The sequence below is a fragment of the Prionailurus viverrinus genome, chromosome F2 (genome assembly GCF_022837055.1).
Source record: "Prionailurus viverrinus isolate Anna chromosome F2, UM_Priviv_1.0, whole genome shotgun sequence".
In the NCBI taxonomy this organism is placed as follows: domain Eukaryota; kingdom Metazoa; phylum Chordata; class Mammalia; order Carnivora; family Felidae; genus Prionailurus; species Prionailurus viverrinus.
The window spans coordinates 68,197,589-68,210,703 of NC_062578.1; the positions used below are offsets into that span (position 1 = coordinate 68,197,589).

Consider the following 13,115-nt stretch of genomic DNA (forward strand, 5'->3'; position numbering starts at 1 on the left):
GACATTTAGTTTCTCGTAGTTCTGGAGCCTGGAAGTTTGAGATCAGGGCACCAGAATGGTTGGCTTTTGGTGAGAGCTCTCTGCCTGGCTTGTGACAGCTGCTACTGTGTCCTCACATGGTGGAGAGAGTGAGAGAGAGTGAGATCTTTGTGTCTCCTCTTTCTTTTTTTAGAGGTGGGGAGGGGCAGAGAGAGAGAGAGAGAGAGAGAGAGAGAGAGAGAGAGAATCCCACGCAGGCTCTGTGCCCAGTGCAGAGCCCAATGCAGAGCTTGATCTCATAATCACGAGACTGTGTCCTGCGCCGAAAGCAAGAGTTGGATGCTTAACTGACTGAGCCACCGAGGCGCCTCTGTTGTCTCTTCTTATAAGGGTACTAATCTTATCATGAGGGCCCCAATCTCATGACCGCCTCTAAATGTAAATACCTCCCAAGGGCTCCGTTGCCGAATACCGTGACTTTGAAGGTTAGGGCTTCAACATACGAATTTTGAGGGGACACAATTCAGTAGACAGCAAGTACCAAGCCCCTCTCTCAGACACAGGAGGACTTGGGGCTCCTTAGTCTATTCCAGTACTGCCTGCTTCAGACATTTCTTAAGTGAATACTAAAGTCCTATGGTTTAAACAACTGTGAGTAAGGAGCGCTGTAATGTGAGACAGTAAACACTCCCAGTTGCAACTGTTATTCTTATTGACACTGATGCCTGGAGACATCCATGGCTGGGGGAGGGCAGAAACCCCTTCTAGTGCCCCAAGTCAGCCAGCGGGGGGTGGGGGGGGTGGTGAGCGGGCAATCTATCCCAACTCCTGTTCAGGGTGACTCTCTCAGGAAGTCAACGGCAGATGACATTAACTATTTGTTGAATAAATGAATGAAAGAGCAAAGGAAACAAGGGAAATGGAAGGAGAAATCAAAGGACTTGATGGATTTTCCCAGCTTCACAATAGGATATATCCCCATCGCCTTCCAGGCCTTGTACCCTAAGAGTTTATTTAAGCCTTCAATACTCAAAGGCTCTTACTATGTGCTCTGTGCTCAGAATGTAAGAGCGAGACAGGATTCTGTCTCAGCTCACCTGCTGACCTGGGGGTTAGATATCTACCCAGCCTACTACAATAAGACAATATGGTGAGCAAATTCACTCATTTTTAAACTGGGTTAAAACGTCAGTGGGAAGCCATAAAATGGCAACATTGCGAGTACAAAGGAAAAAAAAAAAGCCGAAGAACTATTTTGGGATGGAAGTGGTAGAATTGAGAGGTTAGTTGATAGTGTAAGGACTTCAAGAAGGCAGGAAGGAAAGTGAGTAGCAGTAAAGGGCTCGTTTTAAATGTGAAGGACGAATCTACTGTTGTAACCGGAGGGAAGAAAGAGAGTGGCCTGGGGCGCAGACATAAGTAGATTTGTAGGCTTGAATGGGGGAGATGCAGGGACTGCCTTCCATTTTCTCTGTAATGGAATACTAGGGTCTAGGTGCTTCTCCGAGGGTTATTAATAGCGGTGCCTTGTAAACTAATTGTTTTATATGTGGGTGGATGCCCCAGCTGTCCTAGCGTTTCACAGGTGGCTATATGTATATCTATCCCTGTGCCAACAAAAACAACAGGAGCTTAATAAATGCTCCATTCATTTTTCTTCTGATGATGATGATAAACCCAATGATGCCCTGAAGGGAAAGAATTCGTTCCGATGGGACCCCCTATTATAAGGCGCCTGACAAGTGTGAGGTTTGAGAATCAAGCAAACAAAGGACAGCTTGAGGGAAGGAAATCCACCAGCACGCCCCTTCTGAGCCGGGATCTCAAGCGTTAAGACCAACGAGAGCTGGCCATCCCTAGTTCCTAGAGAGGCTCCCGCAAAGCCGGCCTGGGGGGAGGGGGCTAGGGTAACTTCCTGTTTCTGTCTTCCGGGCTCGAGAGTTTAGGACCCTGGGTTGGTGGGGTCAGGAGGAGCTGGGGGCTACTTGCTCCGGGACAGCTGGGCCTGCTGGGGTGCTGGGCGCCTTGTGTGTGGCCCCCAGAACAGTGAGTTCCTCCCCGGGGGTAGGGAGCCGAGGGCTGCGGGCAGGAGGAGTGGCCACTGCAGCACCCAGGCTGCAGTGTACGCCCGGAGAGGGATCCCGCGGCCGCGAGGGGCCGAGGCCCAGCGTCTCCCCGCCGCACGGGCCACCGCGCCGCCCTCGCCTCCCTCGCCTGCCGGGTCCCTTAAAGGAGCTTGTTGATCTGGCCTCCTGGAACTTCATCCCACAGTGCCCCCAGCGTCTGCCCCTTGCCAACGGTTCTTAAAGCTAAGCTGCAGGCAGTGCGTTTTCTTTGGAAGATTTTCTAATCTAAAGCATGGCCCCATCCTAAGCCCCTCTGCTTCTAGGACAGTGCAAACAGCCCTTCTCTGTGGCGTGACATCTAAGGGACAGCCTTGTAATACCATTTCTGGCCTGTAGACCGTTTGCTTAACCGACTGAGCCACCCAGGTGCCCCTCCCTGTATACCATTTGCTACCGTTTTGCTGAGCCAGTGCTGGGGACCCCTACTACCAGAGTTAATAGTTTCTTAGGGAAAACGGTGCACGGGTTTCTGTTCCCCAGCCTCTTACTTCGTTTGTAAAGACCTTGGTGGAAATCTGTAACTCAGACAGCAAAACATACTATTCCATTTGAACAATTTTTCCTTTTAGGTGTATGGGGTGCCCCCCTCCCCTACTCAAACGCTAGGGCTATTTGTAATTTAGACTAGTTTCACCTCTTCCTGTAACAAATCCCTGGTTGCTGAGGACGCTTAGAGAATGCTCCTCTGTTTGGTATCATGTCTAGAGATATAAATCTAAAAAAAACCAAACACAGTGTTTTCCAAAATAAAGGTCCTCTTTGAGATTGTAGTTTGGGATCACACCTAGCTCTGCTTCCTGCTCTAGTTTCATTGTAATAGGTAAACGAGTGTGAACTTATCCAAACAGGCTTGGGGCTGAATCCTACTCTACCACTTACTCGTTGTGTGACCTTGGGAAAGTCTCTTAATGTCTTTTTTGTTCACCTATAATAACATGCTGGTAATTGTTCATACACCTCCAAGGGCTATTGTGGAAATTACATGAGAAATACTATGTGTAAAGTATTTAGCTCGGTGCCTGGCACATAATAGGCAGTGGCAAGGTGAAAATTAATACCATTTTTTTTGTTTTCCGTGTGTGTGCCTTTGTGCATCCCGATTCTAGGCTCTTGTCTTTCCTGAATTGTGCTGTTGTTTATATCCTGAAATGGATTCCAAGCCCATCTAAACCTGTCTTCCAGTGGTAGATCACATTTTCCAGTCTCTTAAAGTAGGTCAAGAATTGTAGTTGGCTCCAGGAGATAAAGTTTAGGCTAAAAGGGATATTGCGATTATGATAGACTGAGAAAGTGAGTCACGGAAGAATTCATTAGCTTCCCTTTTATATTTAGGGGTTATTGGCTATAATTTTTCTAGCCCTCCTTTGTCCCAACTTATTTGATTTTATTTATTTATTTTTACTGGTTATAGAAATTCATTCTTTTGAAATTGAACTTCAAAGGTTTCATCCTTCTGTCAAGGGCCAGCTTCTTTCTAAACAGAGCACTTTCTCTTTAACTGCTCCTTATTGATTTTTTGAAGTCTTGTTACCTTTTCCAAAAAAACTACCTTGTGTTTTCAATTAAAAGTGTTTCTAAACCCTGAGTGGACAATGAGTATTAGTATTCATTCTAGTTTTGAAGCTTGATGCTCGGACTTAGACTTTAATGTGATTTAACTTTTTTTTTTTTCCCTCGGAAAAAGTAAATTGGCTTAACCCTTAATTCTTTTTTATTTTTTAAATTTTTTTTAATGTTTTTATTTATTTTTGAGACAGAGAGAGACAGAGCATGAACGGGGGAGGGGCAGAGAGAGAGGGAGACACAGAATCGGAAACAGGCTCCAGGCTCCGAGCCATCAGCCCAGAGCCCGACGCGGGGCTCGAACTCCCGGACCGCGAGATCGTGACCTGGCTGAAGTCGGACGCTTAACCGACTGTGCCACCCAGGCGCCCCAACTTAACCCTTAATTCTAAACACTTGCATCTGAGGTGAAATTTTTCTAAAAGGAATTCTAAAGACCATGTTGTTTTTTTCAGTCTGGTCCACAGAACAGTCTGTAAGCACAATTGGTATATTGCAATGGTTGGGAAGCAAGGAAGAAGAATACGTTACAGCAAAGGCCTGCAAACATAACCTGTTTCCCTTCCACAGGATTTCTGACCCCTAACTTGGCCGTGCCCACCACTGATGGAGCAAGAGCAAAAACTGTTGATCTCAGATTTTAGTGGCTTCACGGAGAGGGAGAGTTTGAAAAGCCCTTTTCCAGGTGAGGGATTGAGAAGATTATCCGAATCCATTGGAAATTCAGAGAAGTTGTGCCATGGAGTGTGTAGAAAGAACCAGGGCATTTGCATGGGACAGACTTTAGTTTGATTCCTGTTCTGTTGCTTACAAGCTATGTTAACCTTTACAGCCTCTCTTTTCTCATCTTGAAGAAAAATGCATAATATCTTGTCTCATGGTTTCTTGGGATTAATGAGATACTATATGGCACACGATTGTTCTTAATAAATAGCAGGTACCATTGTTATTTCTGTATTTTCTCAGATTTTAACTAAAGTATTGTTTTCACCTTAGAATGTGTCCTATTCAGTTTCTCCCCTATTCAGATCCCCTTTTTTCTTGTAAGTCTTCCAGAATGAAGCTTAATGAGGTGTTTTTTTTTTTTTAAGATGAATATCCCCCTTGGCAATTACTGACAACTATTTAAATACTTCATTAGTGCTGTTACTGAGCACAGAAAATCCATCTGCTTCTAATGAGCACTTGAAGTAAAACTAGCTTTAAAAACTTTTTTTTTTAATGTAAAAGAATTTATGAGATTTTACTTTGTTATTCTCTCTCTTCCATTGCATTTCAGAATTTCCTTCCTCCGGTAGAGATTAGGGAATATGTTTAGAATATTTGTTTATTCTTACAGGAGATGCAAGTAAGAATCATTTGGAAACTGTACAACACAACTCCAAGGCAGATAAAGAGAGCGCCTCAAAACGGTCTAAGAGAGATGGCCCACAAAATTGTAAGCATGAGGATATAGAAGAAAGTCCATTGATGTCGTCCCAAGGCAATGAGATCTGGTGCAGTGATTCCTATGAGAAGGACAGCAAGTCAGAGAATCAGGGAAATTCTGCAGGAGAAGAAGAAGAAAAACCCAGTCACTGGGGATGGGCTCCCGGGGAATGCCGCAGTGCCTCTGTCCAGCAGAATTCGACCTCCAGGGACAAACCCTACAAGTGTGCTGAATGTTGGAAAAGCTTCAATAACAGCTCTCATTTGCGTATTCACCAGAGGACCCACTCAGGAGAAAAACCTTATAAATGTTCTGAGTGTGGGAAATGCTTCAGTAACAGCTCTCACCTGATTCAGCACCTGAGAACACACACAGGAGAGAAGCCCTACCAGTGTGGCGAGTGTGGGAAAAGCTTCAGCAATACCTCCCATCTAATCATTCACGAGAGGACTCACACGGGAGAGAAACCCTACAAATGTCCCGAGTGTGGGAAGAGCTTTAGTAGCAGCTCCCACCTTATTCAGCACCACAGGTCGCATACCGGCGAGAAGCCCTACGAATGTCCCGTGTGTGGGAAATGCTTCAGCCACAGCTATGTCCTCATAGAACATCAGAGGATTCACACGGGAGAAAAACCTTATACGTGTCCTGACTGTGGAAAGAGTTTTAGTCAGAGTTCTAGCCTGATTCGCCACCAGCGGACACACACGGGAGAGAAGCCCTACAAATGTCTCGAGTGCGGGAAAAGCTTCGGTTGTAATTCGACTCTCATAAAGCACCAGAGGATTCACACAGGAGAAAAACCGTATCAGTGTACAGAATGCGGCAAGAGCTTCAGTCGAAGTTCGAACCTAATCGCACACCGGAAAACACACGCAGGAGAGAAGCCCTGTGAAAGTCCCGAATATGAAGAAAGTTTGAGTCGGAACTGCAGTGCGATAGAAGAGTGTGGACTCCAGCCTGGGGAGAAACCCTACAAGTGTTGTGAGTGCGGAAAGTGTTTCGGTCTCAGCTCCCATCTCATTAGACACCAGAGAACACACACAGGAGAGAAGCCGTACAGGTGTTCGGAGTGTTGGAAAACTTTCAGTCAGAGTTCCACCCTGGTGATTCACCAGAGGACGCACACGGGAGAGAGACCTTATAAGTGTCCTGACTGTGGCGAGGGCTTCAGCCAGAGCTTTAATCTCATCAGGCACCGGAGGACTCACGTGGGAGAGAAACCTTACAAATGCACCGACTGTGACAAGTGCTTCAGCAGAAGTGCCTATCTCACTCAGCATCGGAAGATGCACCTAGAAAAGTCTTTCGAGTCTCCTGAAGTCAATGATTTTCCTCCTGGGTGGACTTGGAAAAACTGTCCAGGGGAAATGGCCCTCATCTCTTCCTTTTCAGTCCCACGTCCATCTTCCTCTTGAGTCCCAAAGCCCATTTATTATTATTATTATTATTATTATTATTATTATTATTATTTCTTTTCTTGCTGGATCATTACAATTAAGGCGTTGCTACAGAGTTTCTTTGGTTTGTTTGCCATAATGTCTGGAAAAAGTCAAGCTCCCAGGTTGGAGGATGGGAAGGCCCTGATCACCAGCTCATTGTATCTGCCCAGTGGGAGATGTTTCCAACGATGGAGAAGAAATGTTTTTTGATTTAAGGTAAGATTGGAATAGCTTCAAAAGAAAACATAAAGAGAAATTCCGGGAATAAGGACACCTGAGAGCTTGAAGCCAAGCTAGCCCTTGAATTTCCCTATTTCCTCTTGCCTGAGTGGGTGGCAGTAATTCATTATTGGCCTCAGGGAGTTATCCACAGAAAGATTCGTTTTGAACAAATAATGTGATTTGTTTTGGTGGGTCTTAAGAAAAGACTCAGTTTTCTAAACACATTTTTATTTGCTGAAAATGAACTTTCATAGTATTTAGAACTACACCGGCTAATCCCGTAGCCACTAGTCACCTGTGGCTATTTAAATAAATTTGTAGTAAGATTAAATGACATTTAAAATCTGGCTCCTTAGTGGCACTAACTACGTGCCAAGCACTCAGTAGCCACATGTGACTGGTGGCTGCTGTATTGAATATCATATAGAGTTTGTTCTTTCAAGATTATCATTCTTCACAGACTCATGAAGGTTTCCTATGAGACTGTAGGAAATGTGCTATGAGGTTTCTGCTCCAAAGGAATTGCAACATAGACTAGAAATGGGATAGAGTTTTTAAGGCACTCCATCTAGAGATTGGCCATTCTAATGCTTGTATGTCTTCTGTTCAACCATCTTGGTAATCCAGTGATACGATCCTGTTGTCTTGGCCAAAACCAGAGTAAGAGGTAGAATTCTTGAATTTTGTTAATAAACTTTGGGCAAATAGGGACACCTGGGTGGCTGTGTTGGTTAAGCATCCAACTCTTGGTTTTGGCTCAGGTCATGATCTCACAGTTTGGTGAGTTCGAGCCCCACACTGAGCTCTGCGCTTACCGTGTGGAGCCTGCTTGGAATTCTCTCTCTCTCCCTCTCTCTGTGCCCCCATCCCCACTTGTGATGTCTCTGTCTCTTGCAGAAATAATGAACTTTAAACAAAAATGAAAAAAGATTTTTGACAAATAGTCTTTTCCCTTCAGTTTTCTCATTATGTAATTCCTGGTTAGATCAGAAACTGGGTTCTTTTTCTAATATTTAACCCCCTGAATCTGAGCCAATGTGCAGGGACAGTGTGCCATTGGAGTCCGAGATTCCTTACTTCCAGTCTTGACAGTTTTCTTTTGCCTTTTGACTTATGGGATGTATGGATCCTCCCTGTTCGCCTGTCCAATGGAAATGATGTTTTGTAAAGTAATAAGTTATTTTTTATGCTCCTAGCCCCTATTTTTTTTTTTTTTTTTTACTGCCAGTTCAAGGAATAGAAAGTCAGGACTCCTAACTTGGTCAGGATTTCTGGCCTCATTTTTAGATTCAAAATATATTTTATGAAGACTGTCTATAGAGATACAAATTAGGAATGTGGAGCCAGAAGAGGCCAGTTAGAGCTGCTGCAAATGCAGAAGGCTGTAGCCGGTAGGTAACGGAATTGCATGGGGATTCGTTCTTCTTTCATGATTGTGGTAGTATGCCTGATACCGGGGAGTTCATTAAGTCTTTTCGCGTTGTTACAAGATTAAAAAATAAAACAAAAGTTAACAGAAGACTTAAGGAACATTTGGGTGATTTTTCTGCTTTCAAGAAGGGGGAGAACATTAAGTATCATTGGCTTTTATATGATCCTCATCTAAGCATCTTTTCACCTTTGTATGTTAGGCACTATTGTCCAAATTGTCTTAAACTCTAATATCTGAGGGCAAGTGTTTACAGTATTTTACCACAGACAACTAAAAGTTTGATTAACGTTTGAGAGTTGAATGTGGGCATTTGCTGTTGAGGCCGAAATTCAGTTGCAAGGCAGTAGCTGTTGGAGTGGTACCCAGTCATCCATTACATTGTGTGTGGCCAGTAACCACTCCTAACCTGCGTCCTCCTCTGTAAAGCAGAGGTCGTGCCTGCCTTGCAGGGTTTCTGGAAGGATTAAGTAAATGTTTGCAAAGCAGCTAGCACAGTGCTTAAAATATTAACGAGGTCTAAATACATGGGAATTAGTTATTATTAATTGAAATAAATAGAAAAATGTCCTCCACACATTTTCAGAAGTAGCAATGTAAGCCGTACCTATCCTACTTGTGAATTCTTAATGACCAACCTCAGGAACCCTGACGAATAAGGTTTTGTAAAAGCACAAGACTGTAGAGTGTTTCAATTTTGCAGACTTTTGAAGAACGCTTTTATGTGATTCGACGTACTGAATATTTTTGTTGTTCTTGAAACAGGATTCAGCGTAAGTCAGGAAAGAACAATATAGCAAGTTCAATGTAAGTTGATTTGTGTCTGAAGACATTAACAGGTACAGTTTATGTCCTGTTAGCATCATTGACCCTGTTTTATGAGTGCCCACAAGTACATAAAACCTATTTCACAAACCTCAGTGTCTATAGAAACATAGATGTTCACATTTTAGATGAATTAAGATAGGGTTTCCTCCATGAAGAAAATAATTTAGCAAGAATCCTTATCTCTTTTGATTGAAAACTAGGAACACAGAGGAGAGATTTGTTACTTATGAGAACACAATAGTAAATTTAATCATATTTGATGCCTGTATCTCAATTTCATTAATCAGCAAATGGGTTTTTTATTTAGCTCCCCAAGAAATAAATATTCTGTATTCCTTATTTGTTTTGCCAGCAAAAAGAATTCTGCACCTGATTAAATAAAGCATTCTTATTTAAGTGATTTGTTTCATAGTTCCTTTTTAACTAAAGAGAAGACTCTTCTGTTCATTTTCCTACTCAGAGAAAGGGCTTATATTTTTTTCCCTACAGTGGAATGGGGAAATCCATGTCAACACATAGGCTCACAAGTGTCGTGGGGAATTCAGTCCCTAGCTGCTGTAGAGTCTGCCAGAAGGCATACAAGCAATAAGAGTCTTACCATAGTGCCTGAGCTGAAGGTTTGCTCCCATCGTTCCAGGCCATCCAAGCTGGATCTACCAAATGAGCCTTGTCCTTAGTGCTCTACATGTTTCCTCATTGATTGTGAGAGGTAGTGGACTATGGCTTGTGACAGTTGCCCCTCATGCACTGGTCCAATATATTCCATCTCTGCCAGTCTCTCACTTTCTGAAATCATGGTTGTGACAAAACCGTCATTGCTTCTTTATTCCGTATTTGAGTTTATGTAATTCCTTTCGAGCGGTATGATCACTCAGCAAAAATTTGCCTGATGCCCAATATGTGTGCAGCAGGAGTTGAAATGACGGCGGGAGGGGCAAACGCATGGATAGACTGATAGGAAAATGTGCAGCTTTTCAGGTGACTACTTTCTCCTTGCCAACTCTTGAACTACAACTTACGCTGAACCCTCCATCTTCAAATCTAATAATTTGATAATCGAAGGAGCTAGAAATAACTCTATAGTAAAATGGGCTAGGTTTGCTCTGTGAAAGCACAAGTGCTTTGTACATAGTGGCGCTCAGTAGTTCTGAGTGGGTATCATATGCTTATATGTTTTCTGCTAATGCTCAGGAATATGCCCTTCCAGGATATGCCTTCCCATTAGACTGTCCACTCCCTGAGTGCAGAGAACAGATTTCATTTCTGTAATCCCAGTGCCCGACACAAAGCCTGGCGTGTGAAGTGTTTAGTGGTTTTGGATGAAAGGCATTTGCCAGTGGTGAAGTTTACTGGAATAGGCTGTACAGTCTCAGCATGCCCCAGGTCCCTTTGACATCATTACTTGTCCAGTCCACGGAGTCTGGGCTAGCTCACAAGTGAAAGTGACAGGCCTGGGAAGCTGGGTCTATCCTTCACGCTAACCCCTAGAGGACCCTCAATTGTCCCAATTGTTCCAAAGCCTATGGAGGGAAGACCTGGGCTTTTAAATTCACGCTGTCCAGGACAGGTTCAGAGTCTGTTTCACATTCATGTTTCAATCACTTTGTACTCTGTTCTTCGCTTGTAAGATTTAGTAAGCAGTGAGTGAGGTGAGGTGCCTGGCATATTCTAGGTGTTAAGAAAATACTGTCGTTCTTCCCTGCCCACCCTCATTTTCTCATAATTTTGCTAAGGATAGGCAAATGCACAGAAATTAATCACTGCTTGAATTGGTTATTTCTAGGTTTCTAAAATAAAGATATTAATAACATTTAGCTCATGGGTTTGTGGGGAGGATCAGTGAGAAACTGTATGTAATGTGCTTATTAGCATTGCTAATACCTCAGTGTTAGCTGATCTGTGATAAAGTGGCTGTATACAACCTTGGGTCTTTGAATCATCTTTGAAGGTAGCCCCAGAGACATGGGTGTCCCCTGGGGCCACAAAAATGGTGCAGTCCTTTTGTCTACCCCATGGACACGAGGACACGAAGGGGTATGACTACACACTAGGAGTGTGTAGCAAGCTGAGTGTGTAGGCTAATAATGTAGCTAATAATGGCAGCTCTGTGGGCAACTACTGCCTTTTCTATTTAAAAATTGCCTTTCCTTTCATTCCCCATCTCTTTTATTTCATTTTTATTCTCTTTTACTTCTCTTTGGCCCTAACCTCTTCTGCCTTGTCCTTGCATATTCTTTTTTTCGCCCCACATGTTGATTTATTTTTGAGAGAGAGAGAGTGCAAGTGGGGGAGGGACAGAGAGAGAGTGGCAGGATTCCAAGTAGGCGCTGACAGCTGAGAGCCTGCTGCAGGGCTTGAACCCACAAACTCTGAGATCATGACCTGAGCTGAAGTCGGACGCTTAACCGACTGAGCCACCCAGACGTCCCTTTCCTTAAATATTCTAACCCAAACTTAGGCTTTTTCTACCCTTTATTTCGTTTCCCTTTCTTCCCTCTCCTCTCTTCCCCTCCCAGCGAAGTAGGAATGAGGTCAAAGCTAAAGATGGTCCAAACACTTGGTTATAAAGATCCAGATGGAAACATGATGCTTGGCAATCATGACTTCATGGGATGTAGCCACTTACAAGCAGAGGTAGCTTGAAAGTGCTAAGTTGGTGAGGTTTGTGATCTAACATTGCATGGCTGGTAAAATCAGTAGATATCCTAGGATCTGACACTGGGAGGGATGATGTGTAAGCTTTGGTTGAAAAAGGATCATGAGGGGCGCCTGGGTGGCGCAGTCGGTTAGGCATCTGACTTCAGCCAGGTCACGATCTTGCGGTCCGTGAGTTCGAGCCCCGCGTCGGGCTCTGGGCTGATGGCTCAGAGCCTGGAGCCTGCTTCCGATTCTGTGTCTCCCTCTCTCTCTGCCCCTCCCCCGTTCATGCTCTGTCTCTCTCTGTCCCAAAAATAAATAAATGTTGAAAAAATTAAAAAAAAAAAAAAGGATCATGATTAATTTTGAGTCCTGTTAAGTCATGTGGATAAATAGATTAAAGAAAATGCTAGTTGATTAGACTGACAAACACAGGTGTAAGATTTCCCCCTTAAAATAATAGCTTATTCTCTAATTATTAAAGTAATACTTATTGCTGATTGTAAAATATACAGAGAAGTATAAAGTAGGAAATGATGTAAAAGTGTGAAGATCAAAAGAAAAATGGCCCGTAATCATTTTTTACAGAGATCACTCACCATAAAAGTTCTGAGATCTGTCCCAATAACTTGTTTTCTAAGCATATATCTGAATAAATGTTAAAAAAAATTGGATCATGTGGGGAGTGTGTGTGTGTATGTGTGTGTGTGTGTGTGTGTGTGTGTATGTATGTATGTACGTATGTATAGTATTGTGTCTTGATTTCCTAATCTTATTGTCAGTTTACTTGTTTTAATGATTATGATGTTTTTAATGACTTCATAAAAATAGACTGAATAATTTACGATAACAATTCAGTTCTTAATTGTTGGATGTTGGTGGGTGTTTATAGTATTTCTAGCTGTTTGCTATTAAAAAGAACACTGTTGTGAACAAGGTTTTTTTGGTTGTTGTTTTGGTATTGTAGTTATGATTGTTTTGCTTTTTGTTGGTACACAAATTTTACTTTACATCTCAAATTATTTCCTTAGAGTGAAATCCTAGCAGTGACATTATTGAGTCAAAGGACATAGAAGTTTTTATTTTTATTATTTATTTATTTTAGAGAGAGAGAGAGAGAGAGAGTTGAGCTGAGCCTTGGAAGGGCAGAGAGAGAGGGAGACACTGAATCTGAAGCAGGCTCCAGGCTCCAAGCTGTCAGCACAGAGCCCAACGTAGGGCTCAAACTCATGAACTGCAAGATCATGACTTGAGCTGAAGTTGGATGCTTAACTGGCATAAAAGTTTTTAAAGGCATATTACTAATCCCTTTCCAGAACTATCTATCAATTTCAGTTGCGCAGTGAAATAATTTTGTTAAACACCTTTTGGGGGAGGGGCGGAAGGAAACCATGTAATTCAGTTCAAGGCCAGTATATTTAAATGTTGGAAACCTCTTTTAAGGTAGTTTGTTTTCCTTT

General features: G+C 42.9%; 1 protein-coding gene across 2 annotated transcripts; it reads left to right on the plus strand.

Annotated features, from left to right (window-relative positions):
• Positions 1-1,906: 1,906 nt before the first annotated feature.
• ZNF572 (zinc finger protein 572) lies at positions 1,907-7,583 on the plus strand. 2 transcript variants are annotated; one of them, XM_047842966.1, is made up of 3 exons: positions 1,907-2,025; positions 4,239-4,353; positions 5,008-7,583. In XM_047842966.1, the coding sequence occupies exons 2-3, from the start codon at positions 4,275-4,277 to the stop codon at positions 6,513-6,515; spliced, it is 1,587 nt and encodes a 528-aa protein (XP_047698922.1). In that variant the 5' UTR covers positions 1,907-2,025; positions 4,239-4,274; the 3' UTR covers positions 6,516-7,583. The 2 variants fall into 2 exon arrangements, with proteins under 2 accessions (XP_047698922.1, XP_047698921.1); XM_047842965.1 differs by lacking the exon at positions 1,907-2,025 and having other exon boundaries at positions 3,932-4,353.
• Positions 7,584-13,115: the final 5,532 nt, after the last annotated feature.